Source organism: Notamacropus eugenii, chromosome 1 (genome assembly GCF_028372415.1).
Source record: "Notamacropus eugenii isolate mMacEug1 chromosome 1, mMacEug1.pri_v2, whole genome shotgun sequence".
NCBI lineage: Eukaryota > Metazoa > Chordata > Mammalia > Diprotodontia > Macropodidae > Notamacropus > Notamacropus eugenii.
The window spans coordinates 754,584,012-754,605,186 of record NC_092872.1 but is presented as its reverse complement, the minus strand read 5'-3'; the positions used below and the strand labels follow the sequence as shown (position 1 = coordinate 754,605,186).

At 47.7% G+C, this 21,175-nt stretch overlaps 1 protein-coding gene across 1 annotated transcript in view; it reads left to right on the top strand.

Moving 5' to 3' along the window:
* Window positions 1-21,175, top strand: part of NBAS (NBAS subunit of NRZ tethering complex) — a 280,935-nt gene that overhangs the window by 152,161 nt on the left and 107,599 nt on the right. Inside the window, exons 36-38 of the mRNA XM_072642657.1 lie at window positions 8,897-9,064; window positions 9,929-10,042; window positions 10,397-10,520. Coding sequence (XP_072498758.1) covers window positions 8,897-9,064; window positions 9,929-10,042; window positions 10,397-10,520 — 406 coding nt within the window. The remainder of the gene's footprint in view (window positions 1-8,896; window positions 9,065-9,928; window positions 10,043-10,396; window positions 10,521-21,175) is intronic.

The window sequence follows — 21,175 nt, the reverse complement described above, 5'->3', positions numbered from 1 at the left end:
TGGTTTCACAAGCAAATTCACCAGATTCCCATTGAAAGGTAGCCTGCGCAGGTTCGGGGTGAGAGTTTCTACTCCCCTGGGCCTTATTGATGTGGCAGGAAACAGTGTCCATTAGGATCCATCTTCTTGTATAAATTGTCTTTGTGAATCTCCACTTTAAGACGTTTGTCTGGACCCTGTGGAGAACGCTGGGCTTCTGGTACACTGTCTGCTAAGACGCTTATGTCTAGCTACTTAACACAGTTTCAGTTTTCTTCAGTCAGCACAAAGGATCCATTGATGATTCTTGAGTAGAGGAGGGCTCTGAGTGTGTATGTTTGTCCTTCATCGCCGAAGAAGACCATGCCATCAGAGAAATAATGACATGACTTGCACTTGACTTTGTTTTGAGTGAAGAAGGGCTGTGCAGTCTCACTTCTCCTCCTGAGCCATCTGAATCCAGTGACCAGACATTCTTCAGGATGACTGAAGATGACCCAGAATGAGGCAGTTGGGGTTAAGTGACTTGCCCAAGGTCACACAGCTAGTGAGTGTCAAGTGTCTGAGGTGAGATTTGAACTCAGGTCCTCCTGACTCCTGCACTGGTGGTGTATCGCGAGTAGACCATTACAAAAAGGTCATTACCATAGGGGTGTGAGGGATTGATTGGTGTGTGAAGAGGCCAGAGCATCAGGCCAGGTGTGTGTGGGGGGTCATGAGCTGACCTGGGTTTGGGGGATGGCATTGACAGAGCTTGGTGACTTATTGGAGGTGAGAGGTGAGGGAAGAGCACTGATTACCCAAGGTCTTGGATGTGGCAGATGACATCACTGGTGATGTCAGTGGGAAGGAGAAGGAAACCAGTCTAAGAAGGCTTGAGGGCAGGGAATGGGCTTGGTTTCACCATGTTGGGTTGATGCAGTTGCTGGGCTTGGGCTCAGGACAGGCCTTGTGGTTGTGATAGACGGAGCTTGGGGTCTCTGCAGCCAGGGACAGGGCTAGAAACTGCCCATAGGAAGGAGGCAGGAGTGAGAGACAAGTCCCTGAGGGAGCCTTGTTATTGAGGTCAGACTGGCAGGAGAAGAGAGAGGAGGCTGGGGAGAAACTGAGGGAGAAGCCAGAGAGTAGCCTCCCAGAGGGTTTGGCAGCAGGGAGGCTGGGGACTAAAGCCCAGGTGGCGAGGAGGTCTGGGCAGTGGGGAGGCCTGGGCAGCAGGGAGGCTGGTGGTCGGGGTCTGAGACCTGGGAGGAGGAGGACAGCTGAAGAATGGGGCCCTGATTTGTTGTGGTCACTAGGGAGTGTGAGTGAGAGGCCCATCTTGGCAGGCCTCAGGGTGGAGCTGACTTCATTACTTTCAGGGTCTGGCATCTCCCTGCTGGGGACTCCCCTTCATGAATGCAGATTGTACACCCTTTGTGCCTGGGGGGTGTCTGACCCTGGTGGCCTTACATATGCCTTGGGCAGCGGGTACAGAGTTGGCCTGGCACCCACTACTGGGTCCCTTTCCCTCTGTGATGAGGAAGCAGAGCAGAACCTTCTCCAGAAGTGCTAATTGTCCCAAATGGCCTGATTGACTAAAATGGTTATTCTTGTCTGAGAGGTTGGTATTGGCGGCTTGAGGATGTGAGTGGTGGCTGATTGCTTAGGCCTGCTGGAAGCACACCCATCATCTCTCCTTTTCCCTTTGTCTCTTGGCTTCTCCCTTCCCCCTGAGGCCTGGGAGGACTGACCTACTGACCAGGGTGGACCTGAATGCCGGGTAGATCAGGGAGGAAGGAGATTAAAAATGGTCTTTGAGAAAAACAGAAATAAAATGAAAAATCTCAGCATGTCCCTTATCTCCTCCCCTTCTATCCCTCCTCCTTCTCTTCCTCCTCCCCCTCTGCCCTCCCCAGGGCCTTTGGCTGTGGACTTTCTTCTCTCACCCTTTCCCAGCCTGACCCTTCCTCCTTTGGGCTATCTCTCCTCTTTCTCCTCCTGCAGCTTATCTCCCAATCCTCCTTGATGTCTGGGCTCCTGCCCGGTTCCAAAGGCCTCCAGAGAACCTGCTTAGCCCTCTCTGTGGGTGAGGAAGTCCTCCTCCCCACTCCTCCTCTCCCAGCAGCCCCAGGTTTTATTGGGAGAAGGGAGGAAAGCTCTGACTGAGCTGTGGGTGTGCCCACTCTCGCCTGCCCCTGATGAATCCCTGGGAGGGTGGTAGCAGGCACAGGGAGGTGCTGGAGTGGAGGGGGCAGATCTGCCTTCTTGTGGGGAGGGGCTGTCATCGGCATTGGGCCTCCTCCCACCGGTTCTTGTCTGTTTATCATTGCACTTTGTGAGTTGTTCTGAAAGAGCGAAGACTGACAAAGCCTCCGTCCCAGGCCTCCCTTAGTCACGTGACTGCCGTGACCCTTTCCCTGGACCAGCCTGTGTCCCTTTGATGGGGTATGGGCCCAAGCCGAGAATTTCACCCCTCACCCCAAAAGAATTTGGGTCCCATTTGTTTGAGGGGGAAATGATGGGGTATGAACCCTGGAATCCTGTCCCACATGACCAAGTCTCTGGCATTTGACTGAGGTATCCACCCATCCCAGTCAGCTGGCCTTTCCTTGTGGCCCACGCCCCAGACTTACCCCTAACCTAGCCGGGATCGCTCCGGCTGCTTCCTATCATTGATTCCAGATACACTTGGTCCAGGTCCGTGGTGTTCACCTAGGGCACCTGGTCCTTCTCTGTTACCTCCCCGTCACCCCAGACTGCTTGACCACTCCCATTCACACCTTCCTCCATTAAAGCGGTTGTATTCCTTAATGTTCAGATTCAATCTGGCCCACTTGTCAAAACAAGTGTTACAAATATGGCAGGTTTTTAGAATCACGCCTACCCTGACTGGTGTTCTAATAAACCTTGTCTTTGGCTGAAAGAAGGCTTGGGTTGAAGTCATTCAAGGCAGGACCTGTATGTCGTTTGCCCTTGAATTTTGGAGTCCCAGCACCCTTTTTGTTCTGCCCTCCTCTGATTGGCTCTTCGGCTCCTCCTCGGGAACCGGGTATGTGGCCCCTCAGCTTCTCCCCTTGGATGCCCACTAGGTATCCGGGGGTGCTCTCTGGGTGACAGGAGGCCTGGGCCCTCACCAAGCTAGACAGAGGATCCGGGGTAATAAATACCTTTGCAAAAGTGTGATGTGCCGCCGCAGCCTGGAAACAAGATGTTTGTTTGGTATAAAATCCTGTCTTCTGGTTGCTTTTAATATGGATTTCATGCCTGTTTCGGAGGGGCCTCTTCCCCATGGCTCCAGGCGATGTAGCTGTTAACACGCACCATTTCATAAAACATAGATGTCCTGTTGTCAGACTCACCTAGATGGGTTCTGTCTTTTTCCACACTGTATTAAGTGTTACCCTGTGACATTTGGGAGGTAGATCTAAGATGGGAAAGGTGATTTAGGAGAGGAGAGGAGGGAGGAGAGGTGAGGGGAAAGGAGAGCAGCCCTCCACCAAGATGGGGCATGGCCCTGCTCTGAGCACTGTCCTTGGTCCTGCCTCCTTCACTGCATCAGGTCATGGCAGGCTACTAGAGATTCCCTCAGTCTTCCTCATTTGTCCAAAGCCATCTGCTGCTGTGTACTTACTCCCAGCAAGTGCTCCTAGAAGGTTTTGATTGACTGGGGCCTTCCCCTTATTCCTTGCCCCAGCCTTGCAGGGGGCCACCCAGCTGACAACTCCTCTTCTGTGGGTCCATCTGCCAAGCAGCTGCCTCCTGGACTGGCCCAAAGGGCAGAGGGGCCGTGTTCCTCCCTCTACCCTTCCCACAGAGGCTACATCAGGCCTTTTTCCTTGGCTCAGGGCCTGCAGATCCCCCTTACCACTCTGCTTTTCAGTCAGATTTGTCTGCAGGATGCTTCCTTCCTGTGCCTTGGCAGTCAGTCAGCAACCCCATGTAAGTGCCTCTCATGTGCCAGGCTCTGTGAAATGGTCCCTACTCCTGAGGAGTTTATATATTCGAAGAGGGAAATAAAATGTATATCCATATGTGTCAGTTGTGGACACACAGAGTAAGTGCACAGGTGCAAGGTCCATAGCAGATAACTGCATCAAGAACCAGGGTGACCCATGCAGCCCTGAGTTGGGAGATTACCTTAAAGGCACTAGAGATGCTGAGAGGGACAGCTGGGGAGGGCAGCTTAGAGACCAGAGGGGAGATGGCCAGCAGGATGGTCTGGCCAAGCTGAACTCTGATTGACCACCGGTCAGACTGTTCATAGTGGGATTTCTTTTGTGGATGGGTTGGACAAGATAGTGGCTGCTGAGGTTCCTCCCAAGACAACGAGCAGCATGGCACAAAGCTGAGTGACGGGTAATAAACCTGGGAAATTAACTGGGAGCCATGTGGTGAAAGGCTAGAAATGAGGTAACTGGGAGCCAGTGCAGGTTCCTGAGCCGTGCAGGAACAACATTAGTCTTAGGCTTTGGGGCTTTGGGAGAAGACAGAAACCTGCGGCAGAGAGCCTCATGAAGAGGCTGGTCTGTTCACATTCTGACTTACTTCCCCTTCCCCATCCCTTTGTTCTCCTTAATATTTTGGGCTTCTGGTTCCTCCAGATGAATTTTGTTATGGTTTTGTTAAGTTCTGCATAGCGGTCCTTGATAGAGTGATTTGTGGAGCACTAAATCTGTGCATTGTTTTAGGTGGTACTGTCATTTTCATTATAGTGGAGCGGCACAGTTGGGAATCAGGAATGTCTTTCCAGTGGTTTAAGCTTTTATTTCTGTAGAGTTTAAAAAAATAAGTTTTATGTGTATATTGGTGGGTTAAGACTCAAATATTTTGTGTATTTTGCAATTATTTTAATTAATTTTCTTATGGATTTTGTTGGCAAAATTATTTCTTTGGATTTGTTTTATGTCCTACTCCTTTATCGAAACTATCATCTACTTTAATTAAAGTTTTCATGGCATTTTTGAATTCCTTCAGTAAGCTGCAGTATCCTCTGCATACAGAGATAATTTTGCCTCATGTTTCCCTGTTTTTTTAGATAAGTGATAAAAGCAGTGGCTATCCTTGCTTTACCTTTTATGCAGCGGAGAACACTTCTAGTCTTTTTACGTTACAAATGGTGCTAGCTTTTGGTTTTAGATAACTGCTTTTGATTATTTTCAAGAAAGATCCTTTTTTATTTGTTTTTATAAAATGAGCGCAGTCTTCATTTTATTGAAGACTTTTTTGTGTCTGTTGGCGTGATGTAAAATTTTCTTATTGACATAATGTATTGTGGCCACAGTTTTCCTCGTATTAAGCTGTCTATTTCTGCTGTATCCATTCTTGTCATAGCAGTGACTTTTTGGAATATATTACTTTAGCTTCTTTGCTTCTCTTTCACTACTTTTATGTTAAATTAATCAGAGATGTTCGTTACAGTGTTCTTTTCCCGTGCATCCTTCCTTTGCTTAGGGAATCAGCACCACGGTTTTCCTCACAGAAATCGAACCATAGATTTAGAAATGACTGGACCTGACTTTGGCTCGTGCCCTCTTTCTCTAGTTTCATAAGCGGTGTGGTTGTGTGTGCGCGCGTATGTGTGTGCATGTATCTATGTGTGCATGCATGTGTGCCCATGTGTGTGTACACATGTGCATGTGTATATGTGCGTGTGTGTGCATGTGTGTATGTGTGCGTCTGTGCACGTGCACATGTACGTGTACATGTGTGTACATGTGTGTGTATGTGTGTGTGCGTGTATGTGCATGGTTATAGTATAGTGACTAATTGTCATTTAAATGTTTAATGCAATTCACATGTAAATTCATCTGTTCTCTGTTTTTCAGTAGGAATTCATTTGTCGTTTCATTTTTCTTTCTGAGACTTATTTGTTTAAATTTCTTGTTTTGTTTATCCTAATGTTCCATTTTTGTGAACCCTAAATGTTAAACGATTGGTTTTGTTGGCGTGTGATTGAACATGATAGTTTTTAATACTTTTTGTTGCTTCTTTTCCATTTGTTGCAAAATCATTCTTCTTGCTTTTTTTGATATTGGCAATTTACTCATCTTCTCCCTTTAAAAAATCAAATTAACCAATTCTTTATTTTGTTTAAAATCGCTTTTAGTTCATCATCTCCATCTTTTAATATATATAGTATGTAAAACACACATATATTATTTTCCCCCAATTACATATTAAAGTGATTTAAGAATTAAAAAAAAAAGATTGCGTTCCAAATTCTGTCCCTGCCTCCTCCTCCCCTCCCCACTCCCTGAGACAGCAAGCAATTAGATATAGGTTGTACGTGTGCAGTCAAGTAAAACCTTCCCATACTAGTTATTTTGTGCAAAAAGACTTGAATTAAAAAGAAAGAAAGGAAAGAAAATGACGAATAGCCTGCTTCAGTCGGTGTTCAAACACGGTTGGTTCATTCTCTGGAGGCGGACAGTCTGCTTCCTCTTGAGTCCTTTGGGGTTGGTTAGATCATTGCGTTGCTGAGAGGAGCTGCGTCATTCACAGTTCTTCACTCAACAGTATTGCTGGTACTGAGTACAGCATGCTCCTGCCTCTGTTCACTTCACTTTGTGTCAGTTCATGTCAGTCAGTCTTTCCAGGGTTTTCTTAAATCATTCCAGTTGTCACTTCTCATAACACAATAATACTCCATCACTATCATATACCACAGCTTGTTTAGCTGTTCCCCAGTTGAGCATCCCTTCAACATCCTTCAGTTCTTAGCCATCACAACAATAGCTGCTGTAGATATTTTTGTACCAATAGGTCCTTTTTGGTTTTGGATGTTTTTGGTACATAGACCTAGCAGTAGTGTTGCTAGATCAAAGGCCTTCATTCTCAAAGAGGACCAAAATGACATCATCGTGAGAAAATCAAGTTTCAGTGTGTACGACTGTGGCTGATCAGACCAACACGAGCTCAGAATGCTCCACCACAAATTGGGCACAGAGTCTTTTGATTCGTGCATAAACTGGATTTAAGTGAGGCAGAGTTGCACGAAGTTGTGAGCTTCACTTTCTCCTCCAGAGCCCTCATAGTCCAGTGGCAGGACAGAATCAAGACGGCTGACAATGGCTCAGGCTGCAGTGGATGACCTTGGCGTCTTTGGTGTCTAACCAAGCTCTAAGAGCTTCATGTTGCCTGCTTCAGCTGCCTTCATGGCCGTTGGAACAAATTGTTCTCATCTGCCCATTCCACCAGGGGAAGTCTTCACGTGCTTGGGGTAGACACCCTTCTAACTCACCAATGGGTTTGAGACCTCTTGGTTACCCTCAACCTGGTTTGTCCCGTATGCTGAAACAGTTTACTGGGGTGTGACTGTTGTGCATGCTGCAACTTCTTGCAGCCATCCGTGAGAGTCGGGTGGAACAGGTGGACACCAAAGCGCTCGGCAGCCATCACCAAAGGTACTCATCTTCCTTGAACACGCCCTACACAAAGGGTATGCACAGTTTTTAGCCCTTTGGGCATAGTTTCAAATTATTCTCCAGAATGGTTGGATCAGTTCACAACTCCACCAAACAGTGCGCTAGTGTCTCAGTTTTCCCACATCCCCTCCGACATTTATCATTTTCTTGTTTTGTCATATTAGCCAGTCTGATAGGTAAGCAGTGGTACCTAAGAGTTGTTTTAATTTGCATTTCTCTAATTGATAGTGATTTAGAGCATCTTTTTATATGACTATAGATAGCTTTCATTTCTTTGTCTGAACATTGCGTGTTCATATCTTTTGACCATTTATCAATTGGGGAATGACTTGTATTTTTATAAATTTGACTTAGTTCACTATACATTTGAGGAATGAGACCTTCATTGGAGATATTTGTTGCAAAATTTTCCCCATTTTCTGCTTTCCTTCTAATTTTGATTGCATTAGTTTTGTTTGTGCAAAACCTTTTTAGTTTTATATGACAGACATGATCTGTTTTACATTTTGTAATGCTCTCTCTATTTTCTTTGGTGCTAAATTCTTCCCTTGTCCATAGATCTGAGAAACTATTCCATACCCTCCTCATATGCTTATGCTTTCACCTTTTATGTGTGAATCATTTACCCATTTTGACCTTATTTTGGTATGTGGTGTGCAATACTGGTCTATACCTAGTTTCTGCCATGCTGTTTTTCAGTTTTGCCAACAGGGTCAGATAATGAATTTTCATTCAAAAAGCCTGGATCTTTGGTTTTGTCATGTACTAGATTACTGCAGTCATGTGATGTAAGTTGTACCTAATCTGTTCCAGTTATCTGCCACCCTGTTTCTTCATCTCAGTCTTTTTGTTTTCAGATTTACTTATTCCTTTGGTTTTTAGAATGTCTGCTCTTCACCCTGCTATTCATTTGTCGATGTTCTCGGGTTTTATCTCCACACTCAATCCACGGATTGTTTTCCTCTTCAACAGAGAACACATGTTTAAAACTCTTCAGTTTTTTGTTTTTTAAGCCAAGTGTGACTTTTGGTGCCATCCTAGAAGTTCTGGCTTATTGCTATTGTGTTATTTTCCCTAATGGTTTTATTTATTGTTGCCATGATTATTATTTAGGAATGAATTAATTCAGTTTCTGCCGACCTTGGTTCTTAACTGTATTTGTCATTTAGTTATCATCGCCTTTCTCCATTGCTTCTGCTCTCTGCTAGCTCCCTGAATTTTGACAAGGCCCTTTCCTCTTTGGAAAATGAAGAGGTTGGGCTTGGGGACCTTCCCTGTTGGGTCTGCCATCATGTGATGTTGACCTCCATTAGAATAGGTGGATTGAAGCTGTTATAAAAGGACTTTCCCCTTGCTGAACTTTAGTTGCTGCACCTTAAAAATGGGATGGGAGTGAGGTGGGAGGGTCATGTTGAGCTCAGTGGACCCTGGGGGTCTTCAGGCCTTGGCCTTCTGTGGTGTTGGTTTTGAAGAGACTCATCCTTCCAGGTTTTGACACTTGCCATTTCTGACAGGACGAAGATGGTATCCCAACCAGCCACTCGGGGGATCTGCTGCACTGGACCACGGCCACCACTATGAAAGTCCTCTCAAACACAAGCACCACCACCAAAGCTGTGCTGCACGCCGTCAGTGATGGGCAGTGGTGGAAGAGGTCCTTGGCCTACCTCCGGCCCTTGCATGTAAGGAGGGCGCAGCTGGGGCTGCCTCCCCACATCACATTCATGTTAGTTCCCAAGACCTTGTTGGTCCCGCCATGCTCATTCTGGCCAAGCACTGTCAGGTGGTCCCACCACACAGATGAGATGATGGACACACCTTGGGCTCATTAGTTGGAGCTTTAGGTTTTTGTTGTCCCACCTTGGAGACCCAGCAGGTGACTGGGTAGACATTTGGCAGCATATTTCCTTCTTTAGAAGAGGCACAAACCTCAGAAAGGGCATCCTATGAGAGCCACCCATCCCTCCATCATCTCTGTGGGTTCTGTGCCTCTGAGCTCCTGCTCCTGGCTGCTCTTCCCCATCTGTTGGAGGGATCAGCAACTCATCCTTCAGAGCTGTCCATGCCTCGTGTTTGACCCTTTCTGCCTGGTCTACCATTTTTCTTCTCCTTTCTTTCCCTTTTGTGCCTCTGGGTTTCCCTGGGTGGACATCATGGCTCTTCCTGTTGCCTCTGACCTTTTCTGCCATTGATTGGTGCTGGGCCATGCTCCAAAGGGCGAGCACACACAAGCGATCACTGTGATTTCAGAGGATTGGAAGCGAGCTTTCAAGTAGACTCACGATGGGTATAAAGCAAGGCCAGAGACTGTTGTGTCCCTAGGCTGGTCAGTCCGGCACTGTGAGTGGGATGCCCCTGATGTCCTTGCACCCACCAGGTGCATGATGTCGGCTGGACCCAAGCTGGCCTCAGACTGAGCAGTCCCGTTTCCCTCTGTTCTCTCTTCTTGGCTCATAAACAACAGTGCCTTTGTTTTGCTGTGTCGGTTTCCCCTGGTCCCCAGACCATTGTTTCTGATGCATGGTCCTCCACTTTGATCCACTTAGGGCCAAGACTTCTGTGATGTTTATGGCCGGGGAGTGGGTGCGAATGCAGACCTGGAGAAGCAAGGCTGCCATCCGTTTTATGAGTCCCTCCTAGCCTCTCCCTTTGTCTCTGAGGTGAGTGCAGGGTGTGAGGGGGTCTGCTCCCAGTTGTCTGTGTGGTTTTCCTGGTCATCTTGGGGCATTTCATGGTAGCGGGGAAATCCTTTGCTGCCTGCAAATGACTTGCCCTCCCCCAGTCCTAACTCCTCCTCTTCTGAGTGATTGATTTCACCATTCACTGCCAGATTTGAGGATCACAAGAGGAGGCTTTGCATTTCACCCAAAAGCATTTGTTTTTGAAAATGAGTCTCTTAGCTGAATGATCCTGAAATGCAAATTCAGAGAATGTCGACTGCTAAATAAAATCAGTATAATCCTGTAAGAAAAAAATCCTGTTAACCTTAGCTTCAGCACCTCATTTTTTCCTAGGCTGAAGTGACCTATACTAAGTACCAGCACACTGCGATGGAAAGCTTCGCAGAGGTCTTGCTGAGAACGGGGAAACTGGCAGAAATCAAGAGTGAAGGAGACGGAGCCTTTCCAACAACTGAAGGTAAGGAAGCAGGTTTTCAAGCCTAAAACCAGAAAGAAGGGCTTGTTCATGTTGTTTGCTCCTCTGAGTTCTTGCTGCACCTTCCTTCCCTCTCGGGAGGGGTCTTCCCTCCCCACCAGCAGGCTGAGCTCCTCAGTGCCTGGACAGGCATCGTTCCTATGGCCCCATGGCTTTGGTCCCTTGAGGACCACCTTTAAGTGGGGCGGGCGCACCCTTAACTCCTGCCTCTGTCCAGCTTGGTGAGACCTCTCACCCACATTTTCTTCCCCACCTTGGGGAAGCATCAGCAGCTAAATTTGGTGGAGAAGTCGTTGAATCCCAGTCCAACTGTAGCGAACAGAAATACTGAATGGAACAGATCTGAAACTTTGCTTTGAAAATATGGGTTATTTCAAGTATTTTTCTTCATTAAAATCCTTTTTTCCATGGAAAAATATTTGAAAAATGACTTAGATGCACCGTTGGCCAAAAATACCTGGGTTCAAGTCTTGGCTTCATTACTTATTAGCTGTGTGACCTCTGGTAAATCACTTCATTTTCCTATGCCTCAGTTTCCTCATCTGTAATAGAGATCTCCCCTCTCCTCCTCCTTCCCCCCTTTCTCCTCCCCCTCCTCTTTCATCAATCAGTCAATCAATGGACACTGATTTAGGCACCTCCTGTGTTCCAGATACTGTGCTAAGTGGTAGAGATAAAAAAAGTGGTAAAGGGCAATCCCTGTCCTCAAGGAGCTAACTTTCTAACCAGGGAGAAGAGGGGCAAGCAAATATGGACAAAGAATGTTATAGACAGGATAAATAAGATGTGATCCATGAGGAAAGGCACTGAAATGAAAAGGGATTGGGGAAGGCTTTGTGGAGAAGGGCAGACTTTAGTGGGGACTTGAAGGAACCCTCAAAAGTCAATAGGAAAAGTCAATAGGGGCGAGTACATTCCAGGTCTGGGGGCAGCCAGAGAAGATGCCCAGAGCTGAGAGATGGAGGCCCTTATTTGTGGAACAGCCAGGAGGCCAAGGACATAGGATCAGAAAGGATGAGGAGGGGGTATGGCAAAGGAAGAGTGGGCTGGAGTGAAGAGCTCTAAACACAGTCAGGGCCTTTTGGGTCTGATCCTGGAAGTGATGCAGAACCACTGGAGTTTATTGATGTAGTCCAGGTGTGAGGGGATGAGGGTCTGCGCCAGGGTGGGCGCAGAGTCAGAAGAGAGAAGGGAGAGTATGCAGGAGATGTCACAGATGGAAAATCAACAAGAAGATGTCTTGGCACCATATTGAATGGTAAAAGAGAGTGAAGCACTCAGGATGACTCCTGGGCTGTGGTCCTGAGGAACTGGAAGGATGGTGTAGCCCTCCAGTAAGGAGGAAGGTGGTGGTGGGGAAGATTATGAGCTCTGTTTTGAACATCATGAATTTAAACTGTCAGCTGGAATCCAGTATGAGATATCTGAAAGTCAGTTAGAAATGCAAGATTGGAGATCAACAGAGAGTTTGGGGCTGGATAAGTAGATTTGAGAATTGTCAGCATAGACGGTCATTAAACCTATGGGAGCTGATGCCTCCTGAGGGACACCTGTGGCTACAGGGCATCATCTGGAAGAGGACCCAGCAGAGGAGACAGAGGGAGCAGTGGAGGGAAACTAAGAGACAGGAGTGTCCTGAAAACCTGGAGTGTTTCTAGGAGGAGAGAGTGACCAGCAGTGTCAGAGGCTGCAGAGTGTTGGTAGAATAACAAGGTTGGAAGCCTATGGCAAGATGTTAGTAGAAGGAAAGAAAGTGCAGATACCAACTGTAGACAAAGGAGTTTCACTGCAAAGGGAAGAAGAGATAGAGGAGGATAATGAGTGGGGATAGAGGAGGGAGACTTGGGTATGTTTGTGGGCAGTAGGGAATGAACTAGTGGAGAGGGGGAGACTGAACACAAATGAGAGAGGGGGATGACAGCAGGGCAGTCTGCTGGAGGAGATGGGAGGGTGGAAGGGTCAGCCTTGGTCAGGAGTTAGGTCACTTCATCATCAAAGCTAAGAAGAGATGGGTGCAGAAGGCATCTGAATGATAGGAGATGAGGAAGAGAGGGGATGAGGAAGCTTATAACTGACCTCAATTTTTCCGTAAAATGTGAGCCTCTTTTCAGCTGAGAACATGGGGAGTTTGAGGGGGGATGAAATATGCAGAAAAACTGCTGTGGAGAGTGAGAGAGATACAGCAGGATTGCTGTGCATCAGGGAGGGCCCAGTTGAAATTGTGTAAGATAAATTTAGAATGAACCCAGCTAGAAGAGTGGCATGATTTTCTCTGCCTTCATTCAGCATGTATAGGAGTGAAGGCGACATGGTGTGACTGGGTATCATTGGCAATAAAAGTGGGTGAGGGGTTCAGAATGGAGGTAGGAGGGGAGAATGACTGATGTAGGGAAGATGACCTGGGAGAGATGTGAGGAGTCAAAGTACTGGGGGTCATGGTGCAGATAAATTATAGGATTGTGTCAGGAGATGTAGAGCAGTGAAAGCCACTAGCATGGAAGTGGTATGTTTGTGAGTGATGGCGAGATCAAGGGTGTGACCACCAAGGTGGGGGGAGGAGTAGCCCATGGGAGGTGAGGAATTGAGGGGTTACAGCCTTTGAGGGAGAATCATTGCGTATGTTGAAGGCCCCTAGGATGAGGGCAGGAGTTGGAGAGGAGAGAAAGACAGAGACAGAGCTCGATCTCATTGGGGAAGGGAGGGGAGTGACCAGGGTGTCCACAGACAACAGCTTCCAGGGTGGCTACCGTCAGGTGGTAGATATGAGGAGGGAGAGAGGCTGCTGAGCAAAGGAGGAAGGGGGAGCACTGAGAAGTAGCTGTGGGGGAGTGAGGCCTCTGGTAGTGAGGCAAGGAGAAGGAGCAAAGGGGCAGCCACACCTGGAGGGAGGCTGCACCCTTGGGAGGGAGCTGGTGGCAAGATGGCAGAGGAGAAGGAGAAGTTTGCTGCCTGTGGAAGGGGCATCGCAGAGGGCACTGGGGCAGGGGGCGTCTCTTCTCCTCTTCGTGTACCCCTTTTCCTCCACCCCCCTCCTTATCCCATCTCCCCACACTGCTATGACACTTTAAGGTTTATTTTTTGTTTTCCTCATGAGAGCCCCAAGCACAGATGTCACCACTAGGGTCTCACAGAGCGGTAGATAGATGCAGGTTCCGAGTGGGGTATGATCCGTGTAGCTTTACACAGCCCTATTTTATAGTCTAGCCTGCTGCCTCTTGGCTCAGGCCTCCCTCCCTTGCTGACAACCTCCCACCAGACCCTCCAGGGGACCCACTGGTTGAGATAGAGATCTCCTCATCTGTCTCTCTCATGCTACAGAGAGAGAAACTGAGCCCAAGAGAGACAAAATGACTCCCCCATGTTCTCCTGCCAGGGGTCTGCCCAAGTCCTCTGCCTCTCTAGTGAGTGATTTTCCAAGATGACCTGACAGTCCCGCCCTCTAGGGCGCTCTCACCCCCATCCCTGTCAGTCACAGCTTGGGGCTCTTGTCCTGGCTTTGGCCCAAGGGCTGTGATCTAATTCTCTATCTTTCCCCTCCATATTCCCAGTTGAGCTTGTTCAAATGGAGACTTCTGTGGGGTGTCTCATTCTGGGCTCCCAGTATTGTTGGCAGTTGAGCAAGTTTGGGGGCTGAGTGTGCTGCCTGAGCTGCTCTCCTTTCTGGGTTAGTGAGATGACCACCTGACTCCTGGGGAGCATTGTGGTGTTGGCTTAAGGTGCACACGCACACACACAGACACACACACACATAAACACACAGACACAGACACGGACGCACACAGACACACACTGTCACACACACGTGAACACAGACACAGACACATGCACAGACACACACGCACACGGGTTCCTGTGTGAACCTGTCACTGTGCAGGTGGCCCAGAGGGGCGTGTGCAGGGTGGGTGTGAGGTCACTGATGGGGAATGGGGCAGCTGTAGGACCTCATGAGGTCAAGCTCCACATCACTGCTGGCTATTATTACATTACTAAGGTCACTGAGGATGTGTGTGGGAAAGGGCTGGCAGTCCTCCCATGCAGGGCGGGCTTAGAGGACAGTTTGCTCATCAGAAATGCTGTCAGGCGTCACTCCAGAGCCGGGATGGTGACAGGATGGAGGATGATGGCCGGTCCCCCTGGGGTGTCCTAGAGCCAGCCTCCCCACTGACTGGGGAACACACGGGCCTCATAGTGGGGAAGATGTGGCTTCTCAGCTTAGTCCATCTTGTCCTGGGTGTGCTAGGTGCTTGGGGCCCATGATGAAGGAAGGAATGTTGCAGTGTGCGCTGTGTGGAGAGTCACCTTTTGGTCAACTCTCTGCTCCACTACAGTGAGTCATAAGCTCTGGAGAATAGCATCCGTGTTGGGCTGGTCTCTCTCCTAGGGATGGTGCTTGTGCTGTACCAGTGTGGCTCCAGGTGACCAGGCTGTAGGACTTGGGCCAGCCTGGGCTCCAGCTCAGCCTCTGGCTCCTGGAAGCTGGTGGTAGGGCTGGTAGCAGCAGCAGCAGCAGCACAGGGTACAGCCCCACCCCAGAAGTTGGAGGGCCACGGGGGCCCCACAAGGGGCGTACTGGTCTGTGGCATTGTTCACTTATGTTGAGCAAGAGCTGGCTGCATTGGCCACTTGATTGTTGTCCTTCATCTTTGCAGAGGACCAAAATGACATCACCACTGAAAAGTAAAATCTCAGCGTGTCCGACTGTGGCTGATCAGACCAATACGAGCTTGGAATGCACCACCACAGGTTGGGCACAGATAGTTCATGTGAACATTTGGGGTGGATACTACAAATTTGTGCATCCTGTGTTTACTTTGTGCTGTCTCAGTTCTCCTTTGCTCATAGAGCACAGCACCCTTTCTGATGAAGGCACGCCATGCTGAGCGGTCCTGTGCCAGTGTCTCCCATGTTGCACAGTCAGATCCAAAGTTCTTGGAGAGACCTTGAGAGTGTCCTTGTATCGTTTCTTCTGACCACCATGTGATCGCCTGCCCCATGTGAGTTTTCCATAGAATAGTCTTTTTGGCAAGCATACATTTTGCATTAGAACAACATGGCCAGCCCATCAGAGTTGCATGCTCTGAAGCATAGTCTGAATGCTTGGCTATTCAGCTCGAGCAAGAACTTCAGTGTCTGGTACCTTATCCTGCCAGGTGATCCTCAGAATCTTCCTAAGACGGTTCAAATGGAAGCGATTCCGTTTCCTGGCATGGTGCTGGTAGGCTGTCCAGGTTTCACAAGCATACAACAATGACGTCAGCACAGCGGCTCTGTAGGCCTTCAGTCTGGTAGTCAGTCTAATACCTCTTCTCTCCCATACTTTTCTTTGGGGCCTCCCAACCACTGGTGGAAAGAGCCCCGTAAAGGGCTCAGCAGGTACACCAAAGGTACTGGTCTTCCCTGAACACACCCTACACCCCAGCCACTCAGCAGGCACTTAATTAATGTGTAAACACCTTTTAGGAAAGGGTATGTGTATCTATTTTTTGAAAGCATGTTTTCAGTGGGATGTGGGAGGATCTGGGTACAAGGAATGTGACCTGTGAGAAGATGGAGGCCTCTTTGTGCAACCCACATCTGTCTCTTGTGAAGCCACCCATGTCCGTGTTAGATTTTGGACACTTTGCATTGATGTATTTGACTGTCTCAGAATATTAAGCCTTTGTCAGAAACTCCTCAAAAATGGAAGCCTGGCTCAGGTTAAATGGCACAAATTGAAAATCACTGTCAAATGTTGTTCTCGGTTCTTGCATCTAAATAGGTCACAGTGTAAACTGAACTTTCCACCGGGTCTGACTTTGGAGAATTCCTAAGTTCAGAGTTGATGAGACAGCTCAGATGGAGAGTGGCAGTGAAAGATCAGCCATTATTTATTTAACTCAATAAATGATTGGACAGTAATGATTTCTAAATCAATGACACAGGCAGCTTTCCCTCTGCAAATTTAGCTCTGAAATGAAATTCCTTCCAGCGTCCTGGTTCCAAGAGATTTCATCTAAATTTTAAAGAATGCCCTGTTTTCAGGCTTCCAGAGTCAGCATTGCAAATTAAACTCGAGCATGATGTAAGTGAGGGAGCCAGTAGATTTAGCAGGAGAGGAATTTTAAAGCATGTGGGGTTGAATCCTTTCCACAGGAAAGCTCAGGCCTCTCTGGAGATCAGGATGAACATGGCTCTGGCCGTGGTCACCCGTTCCTCAAGAGTCCTCCGTAGCTCCCTGTTTTGGGGGGTAAAGGATTGCTCTCTTAAGTCCAGCTCCTACCCACATCTCCAGACTCATCTCATATTCCTCCCCTTCCCATAGGCTTCCACTGCCATGCCATTGCAGCATGAGTCCCCTGTGCCTGGCACACGCTTCTTCCTCCACTCAGGTACTGTCTCCTGCCTGAAGCCTTCCACAGCTGGTGGTGCTGGCTCCCTCCAGAAGTAACTGTGTGCCACCCCAAGTGCACGTAGACCCCACTAGGGCAGAGAGGAGTTAAATAGTTGGTATTTAATACATGTATGGTTCTTTTTGATCCAGTGTTCCTCTCCCTGGATCCAGAGAATCCCGCTGATTTGCTCTCAGGGTTATCAGAGGTCTTTGGTCCTGAGCTAAGGCAAGCTTCTCTGAATTCCATCAGGGACAGAGCCATGTTTTACATACCTAAAGGCCTGGGATCAATGATGGGGGTTCCACACAGGGTCCCAGGTTCTTCCCCACACACTTCTGACTCATCCTTGGTGAAGATTGTGACTGGGAATCATGGGACCTTCCTTGAAGCTGTCCTTGTTTACAGATGGACCCCCAGAGGCCCAGAGAGAACTTTGAAGGTCATGCTGGCCTTGCTTGGCCAAGCAGGAGTGGGAATGGATGTTTTCTGGCTCCATCTCCAGCGCTTCTCACTCCACCACACTCAACTACCCAGTATGTTGGTCACCTCCTAGAGGCCTGTCGAGTCTTGGGGCCATGCTCTTCTTTTATAAAATGGGACAGATAATACTTCAGAGGCAGTGAGGTGCCACAGTGAGTCAGTGTGACCTTTGGCAAGTCCCCTCTGCCTCAATTTCCTCAGCTGTAATGTGGGGATGTTTGTCTCTCCGTGCTGTTGTGAGGACACACTGAGACTGAATGTGTAAGGACTCTGCCAGCATGCTGGCTGTTGTCAGTGCCTTTGCTCCCTCCTTCCCCGGGTGGCTTAGTACATCCTGACGTGCTGGAGTTGCCATCCCTGTTAGTGCTGTCGGCATTATCATTGTTTCAAGGGGCATATTGGCAGCTTCCAGCTAGGCCTGGTTAACTCCTTGAAAGCATGTGGAGGGAACTTCTGCATCACAGGTAAGGAGAAGGCCCAGAGCATGGGGCTTCTGGTCTGAGACCCAGCAGTCAGCCTCCATTGTCAGAGCAGGGATAAACATTGAAGAAGACTTTGCCCACTTGAGAGGCAGCCTAGGAACAGAAGGAGTGAATCAGGTATGAACTCTGGGCCCCAGATTACCTGGGGTTACATGTCAATCATGTGTCCGACACTGTCCTAGGTGGTAGAGACTCAACTCCCCAATTCCCTCCTTCCCCCCCAACAACAACAAAGATCGTGAAGGTCTTAGCCTCAAGGAACTTGATTGTCGCACGTGTGTGAACAGGCACAGGAAAGATGTGTGATTATTTGCTCTGTGGACTCTACAAATGAAAATTCCCTCGTCCAACACAGTGAACGACTTCTCTGTAAAGGAGCAGATGAGCCACCATGAGTGGCCTTTATCCACAGGTACTAAGTGGCTTCCCCGTTGATGGCTGGGGAAGAGTTCTTAACCAAACAAAGATTAGAGACCATCATAATATCAAATAGAGCCTGTAGATTACAAGAAAGTGACAGATTCCATAATGACAAAATCAGTACACCAAGGAAAGAAGCAAAACCGTCAATGGAAGTAACCAGTTGGATTGGGAATCGCTTATACATGCCTAATATCCAAGCTATGTAGGGAATCACACAAACATAGAGGATGAAGAGTTCTCCAAAGGATGACAAACTCTGAACATTCGGGAAGGATTTCTCCCAATCCCCATAAATGGAAGAGATGCAAAGCCAAAGAACCCAGAGGTTTCATCTCATACTCAGCAAAGTGAAAGAGATGGCAAAAGATGAGGAGTCCCAATTGGAGCAGTTTTGGTGGCACAATGAACTGGTCCAACCCTTTGGAAAACAAGTGACTAACATGGCAACTGCCTCTGTCCCAGAGCCATCTCTTCGAGGCAGATAGAGGTCTGAAGAAGAAAGAAAGATCCTGTCCATCCCAAAATATTGATGACAGCCCCTCTTTGTAGTGGCCAAGACTCAGAAGCAAAGTAAATGTCCAGAAATTCCAAACTGACCAAAAATTCTGTATATAAATGTGATGGAATATTACTGAAAAGTAAGAACTGATGAAAATGAAGATGCCAGGGCATCTTGGGAGGATGCTTTACATGAAATGATATAAATTGACGAGGAGAACCAAGACAGTGCTGGACACAGCGAACACTGTAATGGGGATGGCAGCTGCAGCAGTGCAACAAACCCAGATGGAAGGTTGTTGTGTGACTATGAGCAAGCTTGACCACCACCTCTGGGGCTGCACCCAGGTCTCAGTGGCTTCTCCTCAGGGAGGTGTGCCCTCGGACCCCGTCCTCTCCCATCTCCCATCTCTTCTCCTGCCTTTGTGGGCTTTGCCTCCATGCCTCCTGCAGGCACTGTCTCCTCCTCCTTCTCCTCCCTCTGCTTGTCAGCTCCTTTTTCAGTGTTGTCTTTCCCTCAGCACACTTTGAGGCCGGGGTCTGTCTTCTTGACCGTATTGGTGTTCCTAGGGCTTATCATAGTTCTTGGTGCAGAGTTAAATGATTAATAAGTGTGTGTTTGCTTGACTTTTCCCTGTAGAAAATCAGCTCCTCTACTTTCTTTGTTACTTTTGCTGTCAGACTCAGTTGTCAATTTGACTGAACTGCAGTTTAAAAAGTTAAAAAAAATTTGTTATTTATTTTAAAGATTCATTTAAAAAAAATTGAGTTCCAGATTCTTTCCCTTCCTCCTGCCCCTCCCTCACCCCTTGAGAAGGCAAGAAATGGGATATCAGCAAAACACAATTCTATATTAGACATGTTGCAAAAAAAAGCAAGAAAAATGAAGTGGAAAAATGATTCTTGAGTCTGCATTCAGACGTCATCAGCTCTCTCTGGAGGTGCGCAGCATTTTTCATCAGTCCTTTGGAATGCTCTTGGCTCGTTGTCTTGGTCAGAGCACCTCAGTCTTTCACAGCTGATCATCCTTCCAGTACTGCTGCCACCGTGCACAATGGTCTCCTGGTTCTGCTCACTTCACTTTGCGTCAGTTCATATAAATCTTCCCAGCTTTTTCTGAAACCATCTCCCTCATCATTTCCTACAGCACAGTAGTACTCTGTTGTGGTCATATATTTTAGCTTGTTCAGCCATTCCCCAATGAATGGGCATCCCCTCAGTGTCCAGAGTTGCTACAAATGTTTTTGTACAAATAGGTCCTTTTTCCTTTTCTTTGGATCTTTTTTGGATACTGACCTAGCAGTGGTATTACTGGCTCCAAGCCCTTTGGGCATAGTTTCAGATTTCTGTCCAGAATGGTTGGAACATTTCCCTGCTTCACCAGGACTTCTTCCGTGGGCCATTTTCACCTCATCCCTTCAGCATTTGTCATTGTCTTTTTTTATCAAGTTAGCTGATCTGATAGGTGTGAGGTGGTATATTGGAATTGTTTTAATTTGGGTTTCTTTAATCCACTCTTGTTAATCTGGACAGTTTATATTTTTGTAACTCTTCATCCATTTCACCTGAATTGTAGTTCTTTATCCTTTTTATATTTTTGTGACAAGGGATGGCTTGCTGTGTATAGATGGGAGAAGGCTATATTTGCAAATGAAGGTGATGTAAAAGCAAAATATACCAGTAAAAACTTAAAAATTCAGTCCAATTTCCTCACCCTTTTAGGTTCTTTTGTCATCTTGGGTGCTAGCTGCCCTCCCAGCCCTGTGCCATCTGCACTACTGGTAACCTGCCCTCTTTGCTTTAACCAGGTCAGGGATGAAAACATGAAGCTGAAAAGGTCCCCAGACACTTCCCTGGGACCCACCACTGGCAGGCTGCTTGTCAGTGATGTTCTGTTGCAAAGTCCTTTCCCTTGGCTGGCAATAATGCATCTGAACACACAGCACGTGCATTTGCTGAGATCCATTTTGTTGAGAGGGACACTGAGGCTTGGGGTGTAGTGAAATAACTTAGGGCTCCACCTGGGTTTTGAATTCAGGTCCTGTGACTCTTGATGTAGGAATTCAGGTTTAGAACTGCTGGGCACCTCAGTAATTAGTATACTCTATCCCCCTCTTTTTACAGATGAGGAAACTGAGGCCTACATGGATGAAATGATTTGTGCAGGGTTAGTCAGCCAATGACAGACCCTGGCTCCTTTGACCCCCAAGTCAGACTCTGTCCACCACTCTATCCCAGTGTGCCTTTCAGCAGTGTTGGGCACAGCAGAATTCTGTAGCCTAAAAACTGTCTTGGTCTCAGTTTCTCTGTCTCTGTCTCTCCACTTCTCTCTCTCTCTCTCTCTCTCTCTCTCTCTCTCTCTCTCTCTCTCTCTCTCTCTCTC